The sequence below is a fragment of the Erpetoichthys calabaricus genome, chromosome 5 (genome assembly GCF_900747795.2).
Source record: "Erpetoichthys calabaricus chromosome 5, fErpCal1.3, whole genome shotgun sequence".
NCBI classification, from domain to species: Eukaryota; Metazoa; Chordata; class Cladistia; order Polypteriformes; family Polypteridae; genus Erpetoichthys; species Erpetoichthys calabaricus.
In genome coordinates, this window is record NC_041398.2 from 250337849 (window position 1) to 250362351 (window position 24503).

Here is a 24503-nt window from a genome sequence, read left to right on the forward strand (position 1 = left end):
GCACTCCCGGGTGTGAGATAAAGGAAGCCACTCGACATCGTCCAGGTGACTTGGAGTCAGGAGAGGAGCCGGACAACACTGGCTTGGGAGGAGTGGAGGTAAGAAAGAAAGAAAGAAAGAAAGAAAGAAAGAAAGAAAGAAAGAAAGAAAGAAAGAAAGAAAGAAAGAAAGAAAGAAAGAAGAGGATATTTGTGAAGACCCAACATGTAAGAACTTTGGTGTGAAGTACTCCTGTTATGCCCCCTACTGGTCACAGTGGGTCAAATAAGAAAGGGAGGAATCCAAAATGGCACCAAGATTGCTAACAGAAGATGGAGGTCTGCTGGAGCTCATTTACTTAAGCTGAGCCTTAGTGCCAGCCAAGCAGCAGGACTTTGGTGTTGTGGCTCTTCATTTCCAGGTTTTTATTTCACTGAGGCAGGTTGTGGGCTGAGAAAGCTCTGATGGTCTTTCACTTTTAACACTGAGACAGACCTGAGTGTCATCTGCAAAAACAAAAATGATAACCCGTAAGCCCAAGGGTCCCAATAACATGGCCAAGGGGCAGCAAAGTCGATACAGAAGATCAGAGGGCTGAGAGCAGAGCCACGAGGAACCCCTCATGTGATTGGCATGACCAAGACACCAGTGGAGGGCCCCCACATTCCACTGGGATAAGCCCCCAAGCCCTTATAACACAGCATCCAGTGACTAATGGACACCCTATGGTGGTCCTCCCCTGTACAGTAGCATCGTTGGACCCTGGGCACACACCCAGAACCCCCTGATGGTAGACCCACCTCTGGCTGCACTGCAGGGAAGTCCAATTTCTAATGGTGCTTAGCATCTCCAATGGGCTGTTGTGCTTTGTTAGTTCGATTCCTGGCTTTGAACCCCAAATAATTTTTTTAATCTTCCTCTCCTTTATCAATTTGTGGCCTGCCAGTTAACCTCGCTGGCAGGATGGCAAGTGTGCTTTGCTCGCCTGGACAATCCTGTGGCTCGTCGCTTGACTACTCGAGACTGCAGCTGCTGGAGGCGGGGCCTCCCCCATCTTGGATGACTCAACCAATCACGAAGCTCTCGTATCTTGATGGGTGGAAGTGACAGGTTACACTGCCAGGCTGACGTGTGTAGAATTCACCTGCCGTCTTCTTCAGATTCATTCGTTCATTCATTCATTTTTGAACCCAGTTAATCCAAACGAGGACTTGCACACATCAGACACCGTCTCACACACACACACACACACACACACACGTGTGCCTAGCGGGCAGTCAAAGGGCTCTGGGGGGGGTTGATGTACCACACTAACCCACTTTATCTCCCCCTTCTACAGATCATCAGAAGGGAAACCCAACTAAGCCAGGCATCAACTTCCTGTCCAGACCCCGCCCTCCTGCTGACCTCACTTCCTCACGGACCCGCCTCTTCTTGCACACCGCCTATAAGAGTCCCGCCCCTCACCTCCCCATTCAGTTGTATTGGGGCTCGGTCTTTTGTGACAACTCGCTTTTCCTTATCCCGTACGCCGAGGGTCCCCAGCCCCTTCTCGCGGTCTTCTCTCGTCATCACAGACACACAAAGTGCTTTCAGAGCCTTTTATTTAAATAATCGTCCCCAGTTCTCTGTACTGTACAGTAACATACTGCAGCTTAATGGCCAACACGGCGTCTGGTGAGCAGCTTTAAGGCGAGGCTGAGAACTACAGAGAGACGCGAAGACATTCAGCAGGATTACAGGAAGAAGAACAGGAGGACACACAAGGGGAGACCCCTCAGTCCATCAAGCCTGTCAGGGTGGGCTCATCGAGGACCGAGTGGAAGAGCAGAACAGTGAGAGCCACGTTGGCGCGTCTCTACGGGTGCAGGTAGAAGTTTGCTGTGTAGTCGTCAAGGTCGGGCATCTCCACTTCCGGTGGCGTGGGAGCTTGTGCCTTTGGCATGGTGGCAGGGTCGGGCGCCGCAGTTGGAGATTTTTTACCAATGGTGTCCTGAGTGCTTCCTGGGAAAAATGACTGCACGGTGCCCTCAGGTGGCACGGGGCCATCCAGCGGGACTCCATCGGGTGTCATGTTGGGCAGTTTCATTTGAGGTGAAGGCTGCTGGCCTCCCTGAGCTGGGACTGCTCCTTCGTTCTTAGGTGGCATGTTTCCTTGACCAACGGGAATGACTTCAGGGATGGTGGGGCTGCCACCTTGACCGACTGGTATCGGCAGCTTGACCTCAGGGAGGACTCCCGGCTGGGTTCCTTGTGCTGTCGGGATGCCTCCTGCTACTGGCACGGTGCCCCCTACTGCTGGTCCACTTCCAACAAAGTTGGGGAAGCCACCTCCAAAGGTGGGCGTGGCAAAGCCAGGGATGAAGCCAGCCATTGGAGGGGACATGTCTCCAGCTGACTGCTGTTAAGAGAGAGAGAGAGGAAACAGAGAAGAGAAGTTGGCATTTTCATAAACTCAATGCCAGGTCACATAAGGTGGCACCTCACTCAGTGAGAAAAAACAGCAGAGGGCATTGAAGCCTCACTGGCGATTAAAGTGCCATCAGGATGGATGAAACAGCCGTACCTGCATCTCTTCAGAACTGACGCTCCCAATGGCACCAGCCTGGAATGACAGAGAAAAAAAATAAACTCAGTAATGGGCAGTGCCCGCCATCTGTTAAGGTGGAAAGGCAGCCACTGGGTCACAAGTCAGCTGCTTCTGCAACACACCCACTGAATAGAAAAGGCCCCCTAATTGGCTAAAGACCAACCTTTATGGTAAGGTTCTTAATCAAAGGTCTGAGGTGGGCACGTGGCGCCAACATGCTCCACAATTGTAAACTAACTTCATCTTCACCTCTTTTGGAATCAGTTGGCTGTGGAGTTGCCAGTTCTCCTTGTATTGATGTGCATTTTATACTCAGTGATCCCGTTTTTCCTTTCCACTTCCATAAAGGCTGAATGGCAATCATGTGTGTGTGTGAGTGGGCACAGTGACAGACGGGCGTCTCATCCAGAAGTGGTCTCTGCCTTCCACTCAGCAACAGTGGCATTTTAGCATAAAAAGTCTGGTGGGGCCGCAGAGACCTGGGAGAGAGGCACTGTGAAAGGGGTGGGGCCATCTTGAGAAGGCGGAGCCCAAGCAGTAGGTGTGTGTGAGTGTGTGTGTGTGTGTGTGTGTGTGTGTCTGAGGGAGACAGAGATGGACGATGAAGCAGCAGAAGAGACCAGTGCCTATTCTCCAACCCTTTGGCTGGCAACCTCAGGAAAGATCCTGGCTGGGATTGTGTGACATGGAGCTGGCGGCGTGAATGTGTGGGCACCGAACTTGGCACAGCCACCTGGGAGGAGCCATGAGAGTGCAAGGGAGAGACACAGCACTTCATGACACTTTAGGCTGTCAGCACCCGTGATGAGGAAATGGCAGAAAGGTAATGGACACGACAAGGTGACAATGACAACAAGTACTGCAAAACAGCAAAATGTCCAACTCAATGGGAGACTGCAAAGGACTCGAGTGTAACCCATAGACAGACGAGTGGCGCTGGGCACAAAAACAACAACAACAACAAAAAAAACAAACAGTTCATATATTTAGAGGGAAGAAATGACATTCAGCATTTCACAACGGTGACTGACTGAGCCCTCGTGTGTGTGTGTGTGTGTTTGCCCTGCAATGGACAGGCGCCCGGTGCAGGAATTACACCTGCCATGCATACTGTGCTTGATGGGAGAGACACCAGCACCCCTGTGGCTCAGCTCAAGATAAAGCAGCTTTACATGATGGGGACTCCAAGTGGGCAAAAGAGGGGGTCCTCAAAGTGGGGTGGACTGGCCGGTTACAGGCCTCAGACTTCGGCTAGGAGAGCCTACAGGAGGGGACGGGACAACAGCAGCGGGAATTGACAAAAAGATAGATAGATAGATAGATAGATAGATAGATAGATAGATAGATAGATAGATAGATAGATAGATAGATAGATAGATAGATAGATAGATAGATAGATAGATAGATAGAAGTGAAAGGCACTATATAATGAAATGATAGATAGATAGATAGATAGATAGATAGATAGATAGATAGATAGATAGATAGATAGATAGATAGATAGATAGACGTGAAAGGAACTATATAATGAAATGATAGATAGATAGATAGATAGATAGATAGATAGATAGATAGATAGATAGATAGATAGATAGATAGATAGATAGAAATGTTGCCATGAATGGTGAAAGGCGCTATATAAGATATATAATATGAGGAGACTCCTCTCAGCTGTTTGGCTCAGCATCGCCCTCTAGTGGACAGGTAGACGTGAACAGCACTCTATGAAATGCCCTGTTCATTGATACGCAGGTCAGTGGTGGCAGTGAGGGACTGTCCTGCACTTTGGTGTCACTGTGAGGTGACAGTACAACATTTCAGTTTGTGTCTACCTGTAAGCCAAGCTGCTGTGAAAGTTGCTATATAGAAATAAACCAAATTGAGTTTTATGTTTGCCCCTTTTCTTTTTGTCTGTATTTTTCAATGATTTCTACCCTGATTAATGGTTTATTATATTCATTCACTTGTTTAATTATTGTTCTTATTTATTTCAAAGGAGAGGGCTGTACATTAGCGGCACAAATGGGTATCAACAGTGATGTTAAAGGCACTGTATAATTAATGGGTCTGCTAAAGGGCATCCTTTTGTTAAGTGACTCTTGGACACGTCACTTCCCACCACACCCCTGCCCCTCTGCTGCTTGTCCTCCCTGAGCAGCTGCAGGTCTCCAAGTTGGCCATATTTGGACTCCAGATCTGCTATGGGGGTCTCGTGGCCAGCTGGGCTCCTGTCTGTTTTTACGATGGTCTCCTCGCTACACTCGCACCTATGCTTACAGCAGGGCCCGGATAACAGCAGGACTTACCATGACGCCGGTCTGGAGAGGAAAGTAGACAAGCTGAGGGAACATCTGTAAGGACAAGAAGGCAGTGGAGTTAAGCAGAGCGAGTCACGCAGCCCAGAGGCCCGGCGCTCAGTCAAAGGCGCTATATAAATTCATATTATTATTATTATGAAAAGCTCACCGACTGAGACGGCTGCTGCTGCGGGGGCTGCTGCTCCAGGCCCGGCTGGACAGGCTGTGGTGGGAATGGCGCTGGTAGCAGGAGGCCATACCCAGAGAACTGCTAAAGTCAAAGAAAAAGGGAAATAGGATTTCAAAGAAAGAGAACAAAATGAAAAGATCAACGATATAACAAACACGTCCATTGGTCTTTCAGTTTATTTCCGTATTTATTTCAGTTCAGTGTCATAGAATACTGGAGCCCATCCTGGCGGCACTGAGTTTAAGGCAGGAACCAGTCCTGGCTGGGAGGCCATTCATTATTTTTATGTAGCGCCCTTCACTGTCTACAGGCCCACCCACAGTACAGTTCTGGAGACCCCACCTTACTAGCCACTCAGAAAGTATTCACCAGATGGATTGTAACAATAAAGCAGGAACATCAGCTAACAAATTTGATATGCCACCCAAAATGGTGGTCTAAAATGGTGGTCTAAAGTGGCTCAAATTGCCCACAACTGTGCCCATTGGTTTAAGATGAATGTAAAGAATTAAAAAGCATTAAGAATACAGAAAACACACAGGCAGTGCAGTGTGGTGGGTCAGGCCCTGAGGTTGTGTGTTCAAATCCTGCTACTGATACCACAGTGTAACCCTGAGTAGGTCACTTCACCTGCCTGGGCACGAATCAGAAATGTGACCAGCTGTACCACAAATGGAGTAAGTCACCTTGGAGAAAGGCATCAGCCAAATAAGTAAATGTTAAAATAATTCAATTACTAGAAAGACGCGGACCCCCAGTCCTCACAAGACAAGATCAGGGTTCTCACCCTAGTAGTTTGTGAGTGCCAGTAGGTGCCAGTGCTGTGGTCTCATTTTTTTTTTCTCCTCCTATCACTTAATTGGCTTCTGCAATTTGCTTCACACTCAGCAGATGTCGCTGCTCTTCTTTTTCTTTCTGCTGTGTCACCTTCTTTATCAAATTCTCTAAGCAGGTTGCTGTGGGAAAGATGCAAACCCTGGTAACTCTGCCAAGGTTGTCGGCACCCACATTTGTTTTGCATCACCAGCACAGATCACATCATAAGCTTTCCATTAAGACCAGGATTAAGGTGCCAGCCCCGGTGGCTCATGGGTAATCTTCTGACAGATGGACACAGCCCTTAACATTTTATGCACAGAGTTCATTTATCTGAATCTGAAATGTATTCATAAAGAGTGGACATCGCCTTTTCATGTGACCTTTGGGGGTCAGCAGCAGTTTTCTATGACAATGATGACAGTGACTGGACCCTGACAGGGGCTTCAATGGATCTGAGGAACAGAAATTATGAGAGGGATTCTGAAATGGTTGTCCTTGTAGTTTTCATCTTTGACTCTTTCAAGAAACAAGGCTGCCATCTACAGGCAGACACCTTCACATTGAAAGTTAACTACGATAAACCTGAACTGCTTGAAGGAAAGTAAAATAAATTGCAGATGGCAGGCGACGGGATCACCAACTCCTACTTGAGGGCAACGAGGGACAGAAAACTCAAGGTGCTTACCTGCTGCTTGGCCGTCTGAGGAGGAATTACTGGGACAAAGCCAAAGGTGGGGAACATCTGGAAAGAAAAAAGATACACATCTGAGCCTCTCGCTTTAATTTACTTAACCCGTCACCCACCCAACCGCCCCTCAAGACCCCTGGCTGTTGTTCTGTTTTTTTATGAGACAGACTTTCATCTTCTTAATGGTTCTTGTGTACGCTACACATGGCAAGGGGCAACAGTGGCTTCACCCGCACAATGTAGTGGGACACGGCCAGAGGGGGGTCAGTGGTGACAGGTGGGACAACATGACCAACCCTGCCATCAAAAGGGAAAGTAGAATAAGGGACAGACATCAAAATCAGGCGGGCTGGACACCTGATGGGCCTCTGCTGTTAGAGAAGGGAACTGCAGGAGGGGACGGCGCATTAGTGACTGGTACTGACTGGTAGTGACAGAAACGGGCATCAGTGGAGAGACAAAAGGCTCAATACAAGAAGAGATAGGAAAGAGAGACAGGCATAGTAGGCAGACTGATAGGCACGAGATAGATAGATAGATAGATAGATAGATAGATAGATAGATAGATAGATAGATAGATAGATAGATAGATAGATAGATAGATAGATAGATAGATAGATAGATAGAGTGAAAGGCACTATATGATAGATAGATAGATAGATAGATAGATAGATAGATAGATAGATAGATAGATAGATAGATAGATAGATAGATAGATAGATAGAGGCACTATATGATAGATAGATAGATAGATAGATAGATAGATAGATAGATAGATAGATAGATAGATAGATAGATAGATAGATAGATAGATAGATAGAGTGAAAGGCACTATATGGTAGATAGATAGATAGATAGATAGATAGATAGATAGATAGATAGATAGATAGATAGATAGATAGATAGATAGATAGAGTGAAAGGCACTATATGATAGATAGATAGATAGATAGATAGATAGATAGATAGATAGATAGATAGATAGATAGATAGATAGATCTTTTATCCATCTACTGTATTACACTTTTTTGATACATAGATAGATTTGAAATGGCACCATATAACAGAAATAGAATAACAGAAAAAATTAAAATAAATGTCAGCATTTTATAGATGGATAGAGAGGTGTGAGTGAAAGGCACTATATGGGGGTTAGACAGATGAACAAGTCAGTGTTGGCACTGCAGGGTGCCCTGCACTGTGGACACAGATGTCACTGAGGGTTTTACTGCCCAGCAGTTTAATTTGTGCAGAATTGTAAGACAAGCTATTTCAAAAGGCACTATATATAAATGCACAAGTCTGTGCTTCACTTCTTTTCTCTTCTCTTTTTGTCCTCATGAATTTTCAACTTTTCAGCAGTTTCATGAGATTTCATTATTTTTCATTCCAGAGTGTTTCTGCTGCTGCCCTCATTCATTTTAAGGCAGGTGCCCAGACTAAGAGAGCTTGGCTCACATTGACACCCCGGTGCTGCCATAGCAGCCAGGTCTGACTTCATTAACTCTAATGTGTCCCTTTTGATGTTGCCCACCTTATCCCCCCAGGGCATTTTCTTCCTGGTTTGGCCCATCGTAAGCCTTACCTGTGGCTGCTGGCCAGTGGGGACAGGCAGGTGTCCCTGTGTACTGGGCGTCTGGCCCGGCTGGTTAAATTGGGTGCCTTGGCCTGGCTGTTGGGCTTGCTGTCCTGGTACCACTGGGGCTTGTGGTGTGGCTGGCACTGGCACATTACCTGCTGTAGGCAAAGCCTGGAAGAAAATGCATCATTTTAGCAAATCTAGATCTAGATAGATAGATGTGAAAGGTGCTATATAATACATAGACATATAGATGTGAAAGGCGCTATATAATAGATAGATAATAATAATAAATAATAATACATTTTATTTATATAGCGCCTTTCCCATGCACAAGGTGCTTAATAGATATGTGAAAGGCACTATAGATAGATAGATAGATAGATAGATAGATAGATAGATAGATAGATAGATAGATAGATGTGAAAGGCACTATATAAAGCAGACAGTTAAACAGATAGTAGGGACAGTCGCTCCTGTGGTCTCTTACCGGTGACTGCTGAGATGGCCCGTGTGCTAACAGGTACGGTGCGTCGTACTCGTACTGAAAAGAAGAAGAGTGATGATGAGACAATGATGACACAGTAAACCTCAATGCCAAAGTGGGCCTGTACAGGTAAAGTTAAAGGGGGTTTGTGTCTCATTTTATTTTCCTTTTTTTCATTTTCAGACTCTCTGGTGGCAGTCACGTCTTTCTCAGCCCAGTGGCGGCAGTGCAGATGATGGCCTTGCTGACGTCACTGTCTTATCACAGACGTCATAAAGAGTCCTGTCCAGCCAAAGATAAAGTCTGTAAGCCCACTTAAACACGGAGAGACCCTGCAGCTCCCACACAGAGGGGACTGAGAGTCGTACCAAGATACTATTATCTGAAATTGTGCAGCAAAGTATCAGAATCTGAATTCCATTATTAGTATTATTATTATTATTATTATAATTATTATTATTATTATTATTATAATACACTTGTGATACCTGCGCTCCATCTACTGGTGGCTGTGAGAATTACAATACATGCATAATACTTAAATACTGTAAGTCGACTGCCAAGTAATGTTAAGTAATGATTTACCAAGCGGGTTTTCACGGGGTGCCACTGCGTGATCACAACACGAGTAAAGCTCACGTTATTTGCAACAAGAGATCACAGCAAACAGAAGTTCATCCTGCAGAGCTCAACGCCACAGAAGCGCACAACAACACGACAGACACACGGCGGGGGGCTGCGTCGATCAAAGACGGGTGAGGTGGCACCAGTTACCCGATGGGAAACATTTATAAAAGTTAAGGGGCGTGCGCTTCCAACATCAAGGGGGATTAAACCATCCGCCGCCGCCACCGATCCCACACCAACACCTCCGAAGTGTCCGTAAGGGCTTCGACCGGAACTCTATGGCCACATGTTACGGAGCAACAACGATTCGGTTTTGAGAACTGCACTACGCCTTAATCCTAAGGAAGAGGGCAGACGCTGAAGTGGTAGCCTGACTGGTTTAAGACAAAAATGTGATGCACCAAAGACCCCCACGGAGACCCTTTGGATCGAACCAACTGGAGGCGGATGGGCAGGACAGCTGACCCTGCAACTGCGCAGGACAAGCGCTTTTAAAGAGGGGATTTCGGACTTATTAGAGCCCCTGCTGGATGTCATTGCGGGTCTTCCCTAAACACAGCCAAACCCTAAAGTGTCACGCAGACAAGCAGAAGGGCCACCATGACCACAGACCTACTACGGGGGGCTCACACGGAGACTCATTGATGTTTGGAGAAGTTTCTTCATTTTTACTCGTTGTTCTTTTCTACCAAGGAATTTTAAGAGTTTCTCATTTTATGAATGCCATCTGTGTCAGTGGATAGTAGTGAAAGTGCCATTCTATGTGGGCACTGAGTCCATTGACTCACCTGCTGCTCCCAGCCTGGCTGAGCTTCAATCAGCTGGAAATGTGGAGGCATCTGAGGAGGAAGTTGTGGGTTCAATGGTGGCGTCAGGACTGATGGCAGCTGAGGGGGCAACTGAGGGGGCAGCTGGGAGGGCACCTGGGATGGCACCTGGGATGGCTGCTGTGGAGGGAGCATGGATGGAGCCTGTCCGTGAGGCACTTGTGGAAGCTGCTGGGCCGGATTCATGGGGGGCCCGGGCTGCAAATCTGGAAAGTTCACTTGATGAAAGAGCTGAGGAGGAGAGAAAACAGCATTAATAGAGGGCACTTGTGGGGGGCACAGAGAATAAAATACAACATTGGCATTAAACCTGCAGCCTTGAGGGACTTTGATTGGGCACACATGCTAATGTTCCCTCTGGGTCTTAATAAAGCGCTATCTATCTATTATATAGTGCCTTTCATATCTATCTGTCTATTAATATTTGCTGTGCACCATCTGTTAGAATGAAAAATGTAATGCATTTTATTTCTACTTGCATTACAAAATAATTTCCAACAACGTTAAGCCTGAATGTGCCCCTGAAAGACAGAAGTTAGCTTATATTTCTATCTATATCTATCAATCTAGATAGATAGAGATGAAAGGCACTATATAATAGATAGATAGATAGAGATGAAAGGCACTATATAATAGATAGATAGATAGATAGATAGATAGATAGATAGATAGATAGATAGATAGATAGATAGATAGATGTGAAAGGCACTATATAATAAAGACATAAATTGAGTGCAGTCTGCCACCTAGTGGAAATTTTTTTTTACATTTTCCAATTCCATCCATCCATCCATTTTATGGGCTCACTCAGGGATGCGGGTAGCAGGAACCTATAATGGCATCACTAAGCACATGACAGTCAGCCCTTGATGGGATGCCAGTCTGCCACCTGGCACACTCAGGGTAAGCCAATTCCAAATGGCCACAAAGCCTCACATTGTACTTTCTGGAAAATAAAAATGTTGAGACTTGCAGTTTTCATTTCTTTAGGGGGGACACTCTTGCAGGGTGCCATATCAGAAAGTGTCCCTCAGTGCTTTTTAAGGTGACATGCTGGTTTTTCGCCACTCACCTCTGGATACTGTTGCATTAAGCTCTTGTAACGGGCGATGTCTCTCATCATCTAGAGTGAGGAAATCAACAGATGAATTTTAGAAAGATGGCACTCAGCTGCATGATGTTCTAACCCGTATGCCCACCTCCCATCCATCCACGGATGAAATCTGTTCATTTGTAGGACACCTAAGATGCTCCACAGGCCTCAGTAAAACGAGGTGCTGGGTCCATTTTACTAATCGACTCCTCTAGAAATCACAATGACCACCACTGCATTGGCAAAGGGGGCCCGATTGTTTCTGCCACCAGCCTGGACTAATGGATGGCACACATGAGATACATGAGGACCAGTCAAGACAATGGAGAGCAGAGAAGAGAATCACTCTTTTATAACATCCAGCCTAGCAGCTGGGATGGGATGCCAGTCTATAAGAGGGCACACTCACTGATGGTGGAAGTTGGTTTCTTTTCATGGTGTGCCTGTCCAAATAATTTCAAGCAGAGGTGGGTGCTAAACATAAGGTGGGCAGAGAGGCTACTTGTTAAAGACTTTTCATCACACTTCAACCTCTTCACACAAGGCAGGAGCTAACCTGGTCCACCTCAGTGCCCACTCAGGCCCTCTGCCACAGAAGTTTGAATTGTCAATCAATCCAAGCAGTACATCTATGGAGAAGTTTGAGGAAATCCTGGAGAACACTCTACATGGACTCGGCCCTGACCTGGGGCTTAAAGCCATGAACCTGCGTCAGTGAGGTAGCAGCACTAACCACTGTGCCACCAAGCAGCTCAGCGGAGTCACTGACAAATCAAAGGAGTCCCTGCAAGGATTAAAGAATGAGATACAGTACTGAAGAGCATCAGCGCCCTCATGAGGACATCTGGAGTACTACAGCCAATGCTCTTCACTTGCTATGTATTATCAGTCCTTGCTGGTCATCTTGTCACTCCTGTCATTGAGCTGTCATCCATCAGCCGAGGGTCTGAGAGTCAAAAACCAAATCCAAAGGCAGGCAACACAACTTAATGACTCTCATCGGCCGCTATAAACAGAGGGGCTCACCCTGTGGTGGGACAGTTAAAGTCCCCCTCACTATCATAGTCTCATCCACCAGTTTCAAAAAATATTTGTTTGTCTAGTAGACCAGTAGAAGAAAATCAAATCAACACACAAATGACCCGCCAAACCAGTGCTTGAGGTGGCAGCACTCTGTTAAGGATTCAATAGAAGAGCATTGGGAGGGGGTCCCCTTGAGCCCCACAATACACTGGCCTGCTAATAAAAGGTGCCGGGGCTCCCACGTCAAGCTTTAAATCTGTCAAATGAAATCATTAGTGAATGATGAACCTGCGCCCCTCCAAACCCAAACCCGAACCTGAACCCGAACCCTACCTCTTGGCTGATGGTCGCCAGGGCAGGAACACCCGGATGCTGCGGCTGCTGCTGGAGTTGGATCTGCTGCTGCATCTGCTGGTAGACCTGCAGCTGGAAAGAAGGACATTTGGTCAGCAACGGTATGGAGGAACAGGGCAACGACAGAGGGAGTAGGGCACTTACTGGCATGGCCCACGTGGTGCCGAGGGCACAGATGAGCAGGATGACAGCTTTCATGACTGGATGAGCTGCAAGGAGAGACACAAGAAAACAATGAGAGGGCCCTGGACAAGCAGAGGATCATGATGGAGACCACCAGTCTGTAAGGCTGGCAGTGAGGATTATGGTGTGATTTAGAAAAGAGGAGTGAGAATAATAAAAATAAAGGGAAGGGATGGGAAAAATACAAAAAATACTAATAATCCACTTTAATTAAAGGCCAAGTGTCTGTGTGTCTGTGTATCTATCTGTCTGCCTTGTTGCTGTGTCTCTGTTATTCCAACAGATGGTGCAAACCAAACATTTAAGGTATAAAATACATTGCATTTGTCATTCCAACAGATGGCACATCACAAACATTAGCAGTGGCATGTGACAGAGACATAGGCATGTGTCAAGTTATGGTTCTATTATATTAAGGATCAATTATATTATATTGCCTTTTTATCTATCTATCTATCTATCTATCTATCTATCTATCTATCTATCTATCTATCTATCTATCTATCGATTATATAGCGCCTTTCTCATATCTATCTATCTATCTATCTATCTATCTATCTATCTATCTATCTATCTATCTATCTATCTATCTATCTATCTGTCTATCTATCTAGCTATCTATCTGTTGATCTATCTATCTATCTATCTATCTATCTATCTATCTATCTATCTATCTATCTATCTATCTATCTATCTATCTATCTATCTATCTATCTATCTATCTCACACCGATTAGCACACGTTAGTCAGAAGTTGACTGTTCTCTCTTCAAGTGACACTAAAGATCCTCTAAACTTTTTAAGCTCCACTCCGCCTTCTGCCACTCATGCATCAAGCCCCGCCCAGCTGGCTGTACTTTTGAACACATATAGCCCCACCCAGCCATCAGCCACTCAAACTTCTAGCTCCACCCCTCATGTTCCTCCTTATAATTTCTCAGTAATTTTTGTTGTGTGAATTTATGAAAATATTTTCTGACTTTTTTTAGGTAAGTAAAATAGAAGTTCTGAGGCAGTAATACTCGCTCATCATGGCACCAAAGACTGGCATTGTGTTGCATATTGATTAGCACATGTAAGTAAGGACTCCACAGGTGTCACTGCATGTGACAATACACCCACTGGGACCAACGACTTGACCTTAAAGCTTTGCACTTTAGCTCAGTTGGCCCATTCTTGGATGGTATGCATGTGATGGACTGGCATGCCATGCATGGGTTGGTTTCTGTCTTGAAGGCAATGATGCCAGTGTGCCCCCCTGCATTAAAGTAAGCAGTTATAGAAAATGAAAGAAATCGTCCAATAAGATCACGCGACTTTTTGTCGTTGGGTGTGTCATATTTGCAGATCTCGTCACTACCCTGTGTCAGATTACACAAGTGAAAATCGTAGCCCAAGTTACATTTAACAGGCGAGTGCCATCTCATCCCCTTTTTCTGGCAGCCAACAGGGTGCTGCGTGGCACTCTATGAAGGGTAAATAGCTGTGGTGAGTGCAGCCGCAGTCTCTGCCCTTTTCACTTTTCTCTTTTTCTTTTCTGTTTTCGCGCACTAAAGACGAGACATCAGAGAGACGCCCTTTGCTTCTGAGCTCGCGTCTTCCTGACCTCATCACCACATTCTGTGCATTGTACTGCCAGCTGAATGCTGATTGGTTCTTAACTCCCACATGTAAAGTGGCCACGCCTCCTTCTAATGAGATCATCACACCAGTTTGATTTTACCCATGCCAGGCACACTCACTGGGGATGCCACATTAGACGATTGTCTTCACGAGAGCACGTCTCCCACTGCCACTGACTGGCTAAGATGACATAAATGAAGGCTACGATGTTGTGTAATGTGACACGAGCTTAAGAGGCTGAACAGCTGTACGCCATCTACTGGCTGAACTGCTAACTGCAAGGCCACCATTGTTAGCCGCTAGCGCTGACATACTTTATTTAAAAAGTGCAATGGCGGGCAATGAGATGAAAGAACAGACCACCTGGTGCCAGTGTGGGTCAAGCGGGACAGCTAAACACACAATAAGAATAAAAAGTGACAAAGCATGACAATCGGAAAGCCACCCAGTCCAGTTCAAAGTCACGGTGGACATCACTGGAAGGACTGCAGCCAAATCGGCCAAACGAAAAGGAAGGCCGCAGGAGGAGTTTGGATCTCCCGCTGGAATCTAACATTATTACAAAATAACAAATAAGCGGATTCCACATTTTACGAGTTTCACCGTCACGCTCATCCATCCATTATCAAGCCAGTTAAGGGTCTTCGAGTTATCTCACCAGCAACGGGCTGCAGATGCCTGTCTGAAGAGAAAGGCAACAGACATCCGAAAGCGCGTCCGAGTCGGGATGGAGAAGCTGTAAAACAGCAGTGCTAACCGCTGAGCCACCCAGCTGCCCCGAGCATCTTTACAATATGCATTGGAAATCCACCAGAGGGCACAGCCACACCCGATGCCAGTCATGCCAAGCCGAGGCGTATGGAGAGAGCGGTTCGGTTACCTTGGGCACAAGCTCCGCTGGTGGAGAGATGGAGGGTTGGATTCCAGTGAGCGTCTTCTCTGTCCGTTTGGTCACCTCGAGAGCCCAGAAGACATTTAAAGGCCCTCGTCTGGGCGGAGGAGCCAATCAGGAGCGGGCGCGGCGATGATCTCCTAGACGCTCGACTTTCACAACACGCCGGAATGAGGAGCCCCAGACAGGCCGTCATTACGTGTAATTGCACCTTGTCGTCTTCCCGTGTCAGGCTGCACGTGCCGCACAACAAACAACAACACGACTTTGCATTCTGAGGGCTTTCAGGGGATTTTCTTCCTCCTCGGCGTTGTACAGCTCTTCTCGTTTGCCTTGGGGTTACCAGCAGGATGGGCGTTCAAGGGCAGGGGGGATTAGTGGATGGGGTGAGGGGGCAGTGGTCCCACACCGAGGTTCCAAAGAAGAAACGTGAGAGGACATGACATTCCAGAGGGCTCCCCCTCAAGGCCAAATCGGGGCAAGCGAAAGGGGGGCCATTTGTGGGTTTCATGAGCTAAGCCGTCTCGATCTTTTTAAAGTTTCCACATCCACTCCATGGCTTCCAGATCTGTGAAGGAGAGCCTCCTGCTTTAGTCTTAAATGCAATTCTCCTTTGCGTCCACTAGGTGTCCTCACATACATTCATTGAAAGAATTCTTTCCTTGGAGAATTTTGAAGACCCCCCCCCCCAATTAGGTCCATCCATCCAGCCTTCCATTTCATGATCCCATTTACATGGCTATAATGAGTCAGCGCCCAGTCTTTGACAGCAAGGCCAGTCCAGCAGAGGGCGCACTCACAGGCCTACCAGCCCTGATGCCACTATTCATTGGGAGAGCTGCTAAGATGACATCAGGGTTAAGGGGACTGGGTGAGGCACGAGGCAGGAACCAGCAACCCTGGATGGGATGCCAGTCCACTAAAGGACAAGCCCATGGTATCCACTTCACGGCTCTGAGGGTTGCTGCCCTATCACATTGAACTTAAGGGAGGAACCAACAACCATGTAAGGGGTGCCCGTCCACTAGGGGGCACTGTTACTGGACCATTATACCCTCACTCAGCCATCCATTATGAAAGCTGCTTAATCCTGAGGGGCAACCCGTTCACGTATGGCACAATACAGGAACCGATAAGCCTGGATGGGGACACCAGTCCTCTAGTGGGTGTGCCCACAACCTTACCCAATATTAACTCACACATACATGATGAATTATACGTCATATTTATGAATTTCTTACCAATCCCATTGTTGGACAGGAACCAGCAGCCCTGGATGGAATGCCAGTCCACCAGAGGGCACTGCCACTGAGCCACAAACTCTCACTGATCCATCAGGTTAGGAAACCAATGTCATGTTGGTCATTGTTATGGGCGCAAAGCAAGATCCAATGATGCCGAATGGGTTGCCAGGCTACCAGAGGGCACTGTTACAGCATCCATCCATTATTTGAAAAACTGTGGCATAAGTATTGGGTTGGGGGCGTACAACATATTTTATTGGACAATCCTTTCATGGCATGCCAGTCCACTAGAGGGCACACTATCTTACCCACCACCTCTTATGAAATCTACTTAATGCACTTCATAGTCTGGGGGCGCTGAGCCAGATAAGGCACAAGCCAGGAATCTATGCACCTGGATGGGGACACCAGTCCACCAGGGGACAAACCCGTCGACATTTAGTTACACATCTGTGATGAGACCCACAAGAGCTTCAGGGCTTGTCCCATGTTTGATGGGATGCCAGTCCATAAGAAGGCACATTCACTTTCATCCATCCTTTATGAAACTGGATGATCCACTTCAGGGTCATGGAGGCTTCTGCCTATCCCATTGCCACTGGTGCCAGGGCTCCATTCCACTCAGTTTCCTGTCCACACATGGAGAGGCTGACCATGAACTCACCCAGGCCCTGGCATCAGAAAGCACCAGCTTCATCAGTTGAGCTCTAAGTGAACTCCCAATGCCCAAGTGAGTAGGTGGGCAGCCTGGGTGCCACACAACATGATTTGCTTTCTCTGCCTATTTATCTCTGTAGGGCCTTCCTGCCACTCACTACAACAAGCACCAGATGGTACCAACAACACTGAATGAGATGCCCGCCCACCATGCCCATAGGTTGACCCATCCATCCATTCATTATTCCAGCCAATGATTTGAGGTCAGGGCGGTGTGAGGTGGACCCTATCCCAGTAGTACTGGACACAATGCAGTCATGATGCCAATCTTTGGGACCACAGTCACAGGCAGACCACATTAGCGTCCCTAATTAACATGTGCCCAAGGAGAACGTGACAACTTTATATAGATGGCTACCTGGCTAGGAGTTGAGTCCCATTCCCTGGACCAGAATGCTGCAGTGCTAATCACGGTGCCACCATCTGCCAATGTATAGTCACATTTGAACCCTTGAGTCCCCCCCACCCCCCCAACATCAGGTCAGACATGTACCCTCAGTCCAGCCCCCATGAGAAAGAATAAAAACAGGATGAATGGATGGAACTTCTGGCTGTCGCTATGAGAGGCGCTATATAAAATACATATTAGGACGGCTAAGTGACAGACTCACTGAAACGTCAACTCGATACGCCGATGCTGACACTCCATCCTGTTTATCATTCTGGCTTTGAAGGAGAAACTTGAGAACGTGGGGGCCTCGAACCCCCAGCAGCTGACCCCCCAACTGTCAACCTGCAGGCATCGGCACAAAGTTGAGGGCCCAGTAAAGGAGGACCTCAGACTGTGGGATGCCACGTGAGTCTCCTCAATTGTTTGCTGTTTCCTGTGGCACAACAAGACGAGGAGCTTCTGAATGGCACACCGGAGACCCCCTCCACCCCACCCCCCCTTAGTCTCATCCCGCCGTGCCTATCATTACAGCTTTTTTTATTTGCTTTTCATTACGTAACACGCTAAGCAAATGTCTAGATTCATGCCAGACAGAGTAAGCCGTAACCCCAAATGAGTACAGACATTAAACAATTAGGACTCAAAAGACGATTAAGTAATTTCCTTCAAATGATGGCGTCAGCCTGCCAGAGGGTAACAATTACACGTCTTGGTCAAAGTGAGTGTCACCTGAAAAAATGTGCATATTGGCAGTTTTGGGCAAAAAGTTGAGACGTTAGCACCAAGCCCACAAACGTCAGGCTCTGCCAGCCTCCATTCAACACGAACCTGAAGGGGGCGCCAACACAACACATGGGGCTGACCTGAAGGGGGCGCCAGCACATCAGATGGTACTGACCTGAAGGGGGCACCAGCACATCACTAGGGGCTGACCTGATGGGGGCGCCAGCACAACATAGGGTACTGACCTGGAGGGGGCGCCAGCACATCACTAGGGGCTGACCTGACAGGGGTGCCAACACATCAGAGGGGGCGGACCTGAAGGGGGCGCCAGCACATCAGAGGGTACTGACCTGAAGGGGGCACCAGCACATCATAGGGTACTGACCTGGAGGGGGCACTAACACATCAGAGGGGGCTGACCTGAACGGGGCACCAGCACATCATAGGGTGCTGATCTGAAGGGGGTGCCAGCACATTACAGGGGGCTGACCTGAAGGGGGCACCATGTGACCTGAAGGGGGCACCAGCACATCACAGGGTGCTGACCTGAAGGAGGTGCCAGCACATCAGAGGGGGCTGACCTGAAGGGGGCGCCAGCACATCATAGGGTACTGACCTGGAGGGGGTGCCAGCACATCAGAGGGTACTGACCTGAAGGGGGCACTAACACATCAGAGGGGGCTGACCTGAATGGGGCACCGGCACATCACAGGGTGCTGACCTGAAGGGGGCGCCAACACAACACAGGGGGCTGACCTGAAGAGGGTGCCAGCACATCAAAGGGTGCTAACCTGAAGGGGGCAGCAGCATTGGGAGTTCATTTGAAGGAGCTGCCATGAGTGCAGTGCCAATGTTTACTCGTGCATTAAAATAGCTCTGACCTGAAGGGGGTGCCAATACCATGGGCACATTTAAAGGGACAGGACCTTTTTGAACTTGGAGAAGGCACTTGATTGGCATGGAGTGGCATGCGTTACGCTGGCATGGCATCCCTGAAACCAACATTCGCTGAATCCATCTTTTCAAGCATCGTATGTTGCATAGTTGGAACCTCAGCATCCTTTGCCATCTGGGTAGGAACACATAAAGGGTTGTCACTTCTGCCACTCTTGATATCTCCTTATGTCTAATGGGATAGGCACCGAAACCCACAAATGTGTTGTGGACTTTATGGGTCTAAATAACTAAATATGGTGGGCTTGGCGTCCTGTTCAATCTGTGCCCCCTGGACACTCCTTTACGCTGATGACATCTTCCATGGGAGCCAACTTTTAAGGGAACTGTAATGACAAACTTGGTAACAGAGGGCATGGCAAGGTGACTATGGGCTTTGACGAGTGTAAGGACCCCAAATGGATGGCGGTGAAGATCTGAAGAAAGTCGCACAACAGAAACATCTCAGCTCACTGATTTGTAGTGACAGTGACACATTCCCTGATGTTCATGTGCAAATTAATGCCACATGGGTTAAGTGGCACCTTTGTGACCCAATGGGGAAGATTTATAAGTCCATTGCTCACCCGGTTGATTTTTATGGATCAGAAGGTTGGCCAGTGACAACAAAGCACAAGCAACCCTGCATGTCATGGAGATGTAAATGCTGTGGTGGTCACTGGGTCACAATCAGTGGGTCGGTGTCCTGAACGATGACATCTGGAAATGGGTGGAGGTTGCAGGAGGACATGGGAGGCAACGGGAAGCAACAGGGACAGCACTACACCTTAAACCCCCCAAGGATGAAGACCACTGGGACTGCCAAAGGAATGGTGGCTTGACCGACATAAGGAACATATGTGATGCATCAGTGCCAAGTGGAGGGGCATGTGAAGAACAGCAGACCCTGCAATGTGTGGGACAATCCCTAGGAAAGACTTAAAAGGATTTAAAGAGACCTGAGCCCACCAGACATGCCATGTTTAAGAGCAGCTGACCTGGAAAAGGCAAAAAATATTTTGGGTGCATTAAAAGAGCCGACCTGAAGGGTTGCGCCAATATTTTGAGTCGATTTAAAGGAGCTGACCTGAGTAGAGTGACATACTGTACCTTCTTTTGTGCATTAAATGGAGCTGACCTGAAGGGGGCGCCAGCGCCGTGGGCACATTTAAAAGCAGCTGACTGGCAAAAGGCCAAAATATCCTGAGGGCAGGAAAAGGAGCTGAAATGAAGGGGGCACTGCCAAGTGCACATTTAAAGGGGATCTGACATGAGGGGACTGTCACTATCGTGGGTGCATTAGATGGGGAGATGTTAATGTTGGGCACATTTAAAAGGGACCTGACCTGACCTGACTTGGCCCCCCAGCATCTTCTGTATGTTTTGGATATATTCAAAGAAACTGACCTGCAGGGGGCGCTGATACTATTAGATGCATTTAAGTGGGCACTGACCTGAAGGGAATGCCAAAAAAGGATGCTGACTTGAAGGGGGCACCAATATGTTCTGTACAGTTAAAAGGGATCCGTCCTGAAGGGGGCGCCAGTGTCCGGGGTGCATTGAATGGAGTTCATCTGAGGGAGACACTGATATGTTGGGCACTTTGAAAGGGACCTCAATGACTGGAATTGGCTTCAATATCTTGGGTACATTTAAAAACACAAGAATATTGGGGTGCATTCCAAGGAAGTGAGCTGTAGGGGGCGCTGATATTTTAAGATACATTTAAGGAGCACTGAACTGAACAGCATGCTGGTATCCTGGCTCTGGTAGGAGGATGCTAATCTGAAGGGGGGCATTTTGGTTGAATTGACCTGATGAGGGTTCCATTAACTTAGCTGTATATGTGTGTGTGGGGGGGGGGGATTGGGTTGGGGGTGACCTGAGATGGGTGCCAATATCTTAAATAAATTTAAAGGAGCTGACTAGAGTGGGGCATCACACTGGTTCTGGGGAGCACTCAGCTGGGTGCCAATATCTTTAAAAAAATCAAGTGGACCTGAGGGGGGGCTCCAATATCCTGGATGCATTTAAAGGGCACTGACTTGAAAGGGGGGGGGGGTAATATTTTGATTCGATTAAAGAAGCTGATCGGAGTGGAATGCTAATATGTTTGGCAAATGGAGCTGACTTGTAGGGGGCGCCAACATCATGGGCACATTTACAGTAAAAGCAGTTGGCTGGCAAAAGGCAAAAAATACGTGTGTGCGTTAAAAGGAGTTGAAATGAAGGGGGTGCCAATTCTGGGGAGCACTGAGCTGGGTGCCAATATCCTGGGTGCATTTAAAGGGTGCTGACCTGAAGTGGGTGAAAATATATTCTATATATGTAGGGGGAGCTGACTTGGGCAGAGGTGTTAATGCCTTGGGTTCATTTCAAGGGCATTAAACTGAATGGGAAACTGAGGGCTGGGTGAATTTAAAGGGGGTTAGCCTGAAGGGGGCGCCAATATTTTGGACTGATTTAAAGGAGCTGAAATGAATGAAGTCCTAACATCTTTCATGAATTAAATGAAGAGAACCTGAAGGGGGCGCCAATATTGTGGATGCATTTAAAAGGAGCCAATCTGAGGGGGTGGCGCCGATACCTTGAATGAATTAAAAGGAGGTTAGCTTAAATGACGAGGGCAGACCTTACGGGGGTGGAGGGTGCCAATATCATGAATACATTTAGAGGGATCTTGGGTTCTGAGGTGATGAACTAAAGGAGATGCCAACATATTTGACCTACAGGGCATGCAGACATCCTGGGTAAATTTAAAAACGGAGAGCTCATTACTCTCGGGCCATTTAAATCGTATTTAATCTGATTGTTTATACAGTGCCGTTCACATCTATCTACAGGCCTTCGCTTCTACATGAAAATCGCAATCTGATTATCTGGATGGTTAACTAACAGGTGACGCTTGCGGTTGGTCGGCCAGCATCCGCCACGTCCTCTCAATTGCGAAAAAACAGATCATAGATATGTGAGAATGCGGTGGGTTGGCACCCTGCCCGGGATTGGTTCCTGCCTTGTGCCCTGTGTTGGCTGGGATTGGCTCCAGCAGACCCTCGTAACCCTGTGTTCGGATTCAGCGGGTTGGAAAATGGATGGATGGATGGGTATGTGAGAGAGTACCTGCCAAATAATACAAGAAGTACACGTCACGTGTTTCACCCTATTTGGGGCTCATCAGGTGTACGCACTTTTGCTTCCGATTGCGGGGATCGAGAAACCGCTTACGTTGCGCCACGGCGGTTGGCTCACTTATGTGACAGGGTGACGATCCGAGTCTTGAGTGTCACATTCATAGGTCTGAGTCACAAACACCAGCCGCCGCGGCGCAACTTAAGAGGCTTCTCTTCGGACGCTGACGTCAGAGGTGCGCTCCCCGCAATCGGAAGCAAAAGTGCGTACACCTGATGAGCCCCAAATAGGGCGAAACACGTGACGTGTACTCTTCGCATTATTTAACAGGTACTCAATCTCATACGTATATCGTAGCGTCCCGGCCAGGAAAGTGACTGTTGGATCGATCGGGGGGAGCGAGGGAGGAGAACAGCGTGGAGAAGTAATAGCGGGGGTATGATTGACAGTAAAAGGGGAGGGGATAGGGGGCGGTACCCTAGACGGAGGCGAATTTTTTTTCTTCATTCTTTTCCGTTTTCGAGAGGGTTCGAGAAGGAAGGCGGGGAGCGCGTTGTGAGGGTGTTGATGAATGCGAAATCAGCGGTTTTTTGTGCCGTTGCTGTTTTGGGTTAATTAACGGCGTCTGTCGCGGCCACAGCAATGAGAGATTCATAGACAATTGTAAATACTGTAGTTCAAAGTCGTTCGTTTTTGTTTGTTTTTTTTTTTAACAATCCTGCATTATTTTTTTTTGCGTTCCAGAAAACTGTTCTGTCTTTCTTCCTCCTTCTCGGTTTCTTTCTTTTCGAGTGTGACGTTGAGGTCGCTACAACATATACAGTACAGTATATGCATTTAACTACTGGTGGAATGACAAGTGCAATGCATTTTACATACATTCTATAATACATGGAGATAGATATATAGAGTGAAAGGCACTAAATAATAGAGAGTGAGTGAAAGGCACTATATAATAGAGTGAAAGGCATTATGTAATAGACTAGACAAAAAGCCCGTTTCGACAACGTAAGATGAAACAGGCACGAGTTTGTGTCAGTAGTGTATGAAGAACAAATGATAAGTAAGAAATAAATAAGAAAGTGATGTAAGTAATGATAATTAACTAAGGGGTTTAGGATATTTGTATGACTTTATCACGGCAAAAAATACTGTACACTTAAAAAAGACCTGCTATCTAAGACAACGTTTTTTGTTTGTATACTGGAGGACTGTCAGTATGCAACTAAAGTTGTAAAATCTCCCTGTAGACTACATTTTTTGTGAAGACACTCTCACTGTTTGGTAGTAATTTCCCTTGATGTGGCCCATCTTTAACTTGTACCTTCACATCACTCGCCCGCTGAAAGTACTTAATAATAATAATAATATGTTCTTACGTATTATTTTGAGTGTGAGGGTTGGCTGTGATCGGGGCTAATATCCTACGCCTGGGCGGAAGGATTTGGGATTTCAGAATAATAATACAGTAATAATAAAGACCGTTGTATAATGCGTAGGCTAAATCCGCCGCCAGCCGCAATGTTGGGGTTGGATGCGCAGAAGGCGACTGCGCATTCGGCTTCGGACGGACGTTCGTCGGATGAAGCAAATTTTCTCTTTGGAGGCATTTGTATAAGTTGGAAGTGAGACGAACTTTGAAATGTTTAAGTCGTGAATGTACCTGTTGAAGACAGTTGTATAATGCGTAGCCTAAATCCGCCGCCTGCCGCGAAGTTGGGGTTGGATTTCGGTCTCGTAAGGTTTTTTTGGGCAGCGGCGCAGAAGGCGACTGCGCATTTGGCTTCGGACTGACGTCAGTAAGTGCGCAGAAGGCGACTGCGCATTCGGCTTCGGACGGACATGAGTGAGTGAGGAGGCAGGCGAATTATGTATTAAGATATCTAGAGTGAAAGGCACTATATAATATACCCTTAATATAATAGAACCTTAACTTGACACATGCCTATGTCTCTGTCACATGCCACTGCTAATGTTTATGATGTGCCATCTGTTGGAATGGCAAATACAATGTATTTTATACTTTAAATGTTTGGTTTGCACCATCTGTTGGAATAACAGAGACACAGCAACAAGGCAGACAGATAGATACACAGACACACAGACACTTGGCCTTT

At 47.1% G+C, this 24503-nt stretch overlaps 2 protein-coding genes across 2 annotated transcripts in view; one reads left to right on the forward strand and one right to left on the reverse strand.

The window, feature by feature from the left end:
• pkd2 (polycystic kidney disease 2) overlaps window positions 1-24503 on the forward strand; it is a 913849-nt gene that overhangs the window by 798738 nt on the left and 90608 nt on the right. The gene's annotated exons all lie outside the window — the stretch shown is intronic.
• Window positions 1567-15340, reverse strand: LOC114652394 (calcium-binding protein P-like). The gene is made up of 12 exons (XM_028802776.2): window positions 15238-15340; window positions 12697-12761; window positions 12532-12624; window positions 11155-11205; window positions 10044-10313; window positions 8632-8685; window positions 8148-8312; window positions 6561-6617; window positions 5036-5137; window positions 4876-4920; window positions 2546-2584; window positions 1567-2380 (listed from the first exon to the last, which is right to left on the reverse strand). The coding sequence occupies exons 2-12, from the start codon at window positions 12748-12750 to the stop codon at window positions 1838-1840; spliced, it is 1473 nt and encodes a 490-aa protein (XP_028658609.1). The 5' UTR covers window positions 12751-12761; window positions 15238-15340; the 3' UTR covers window positions 1567-1837.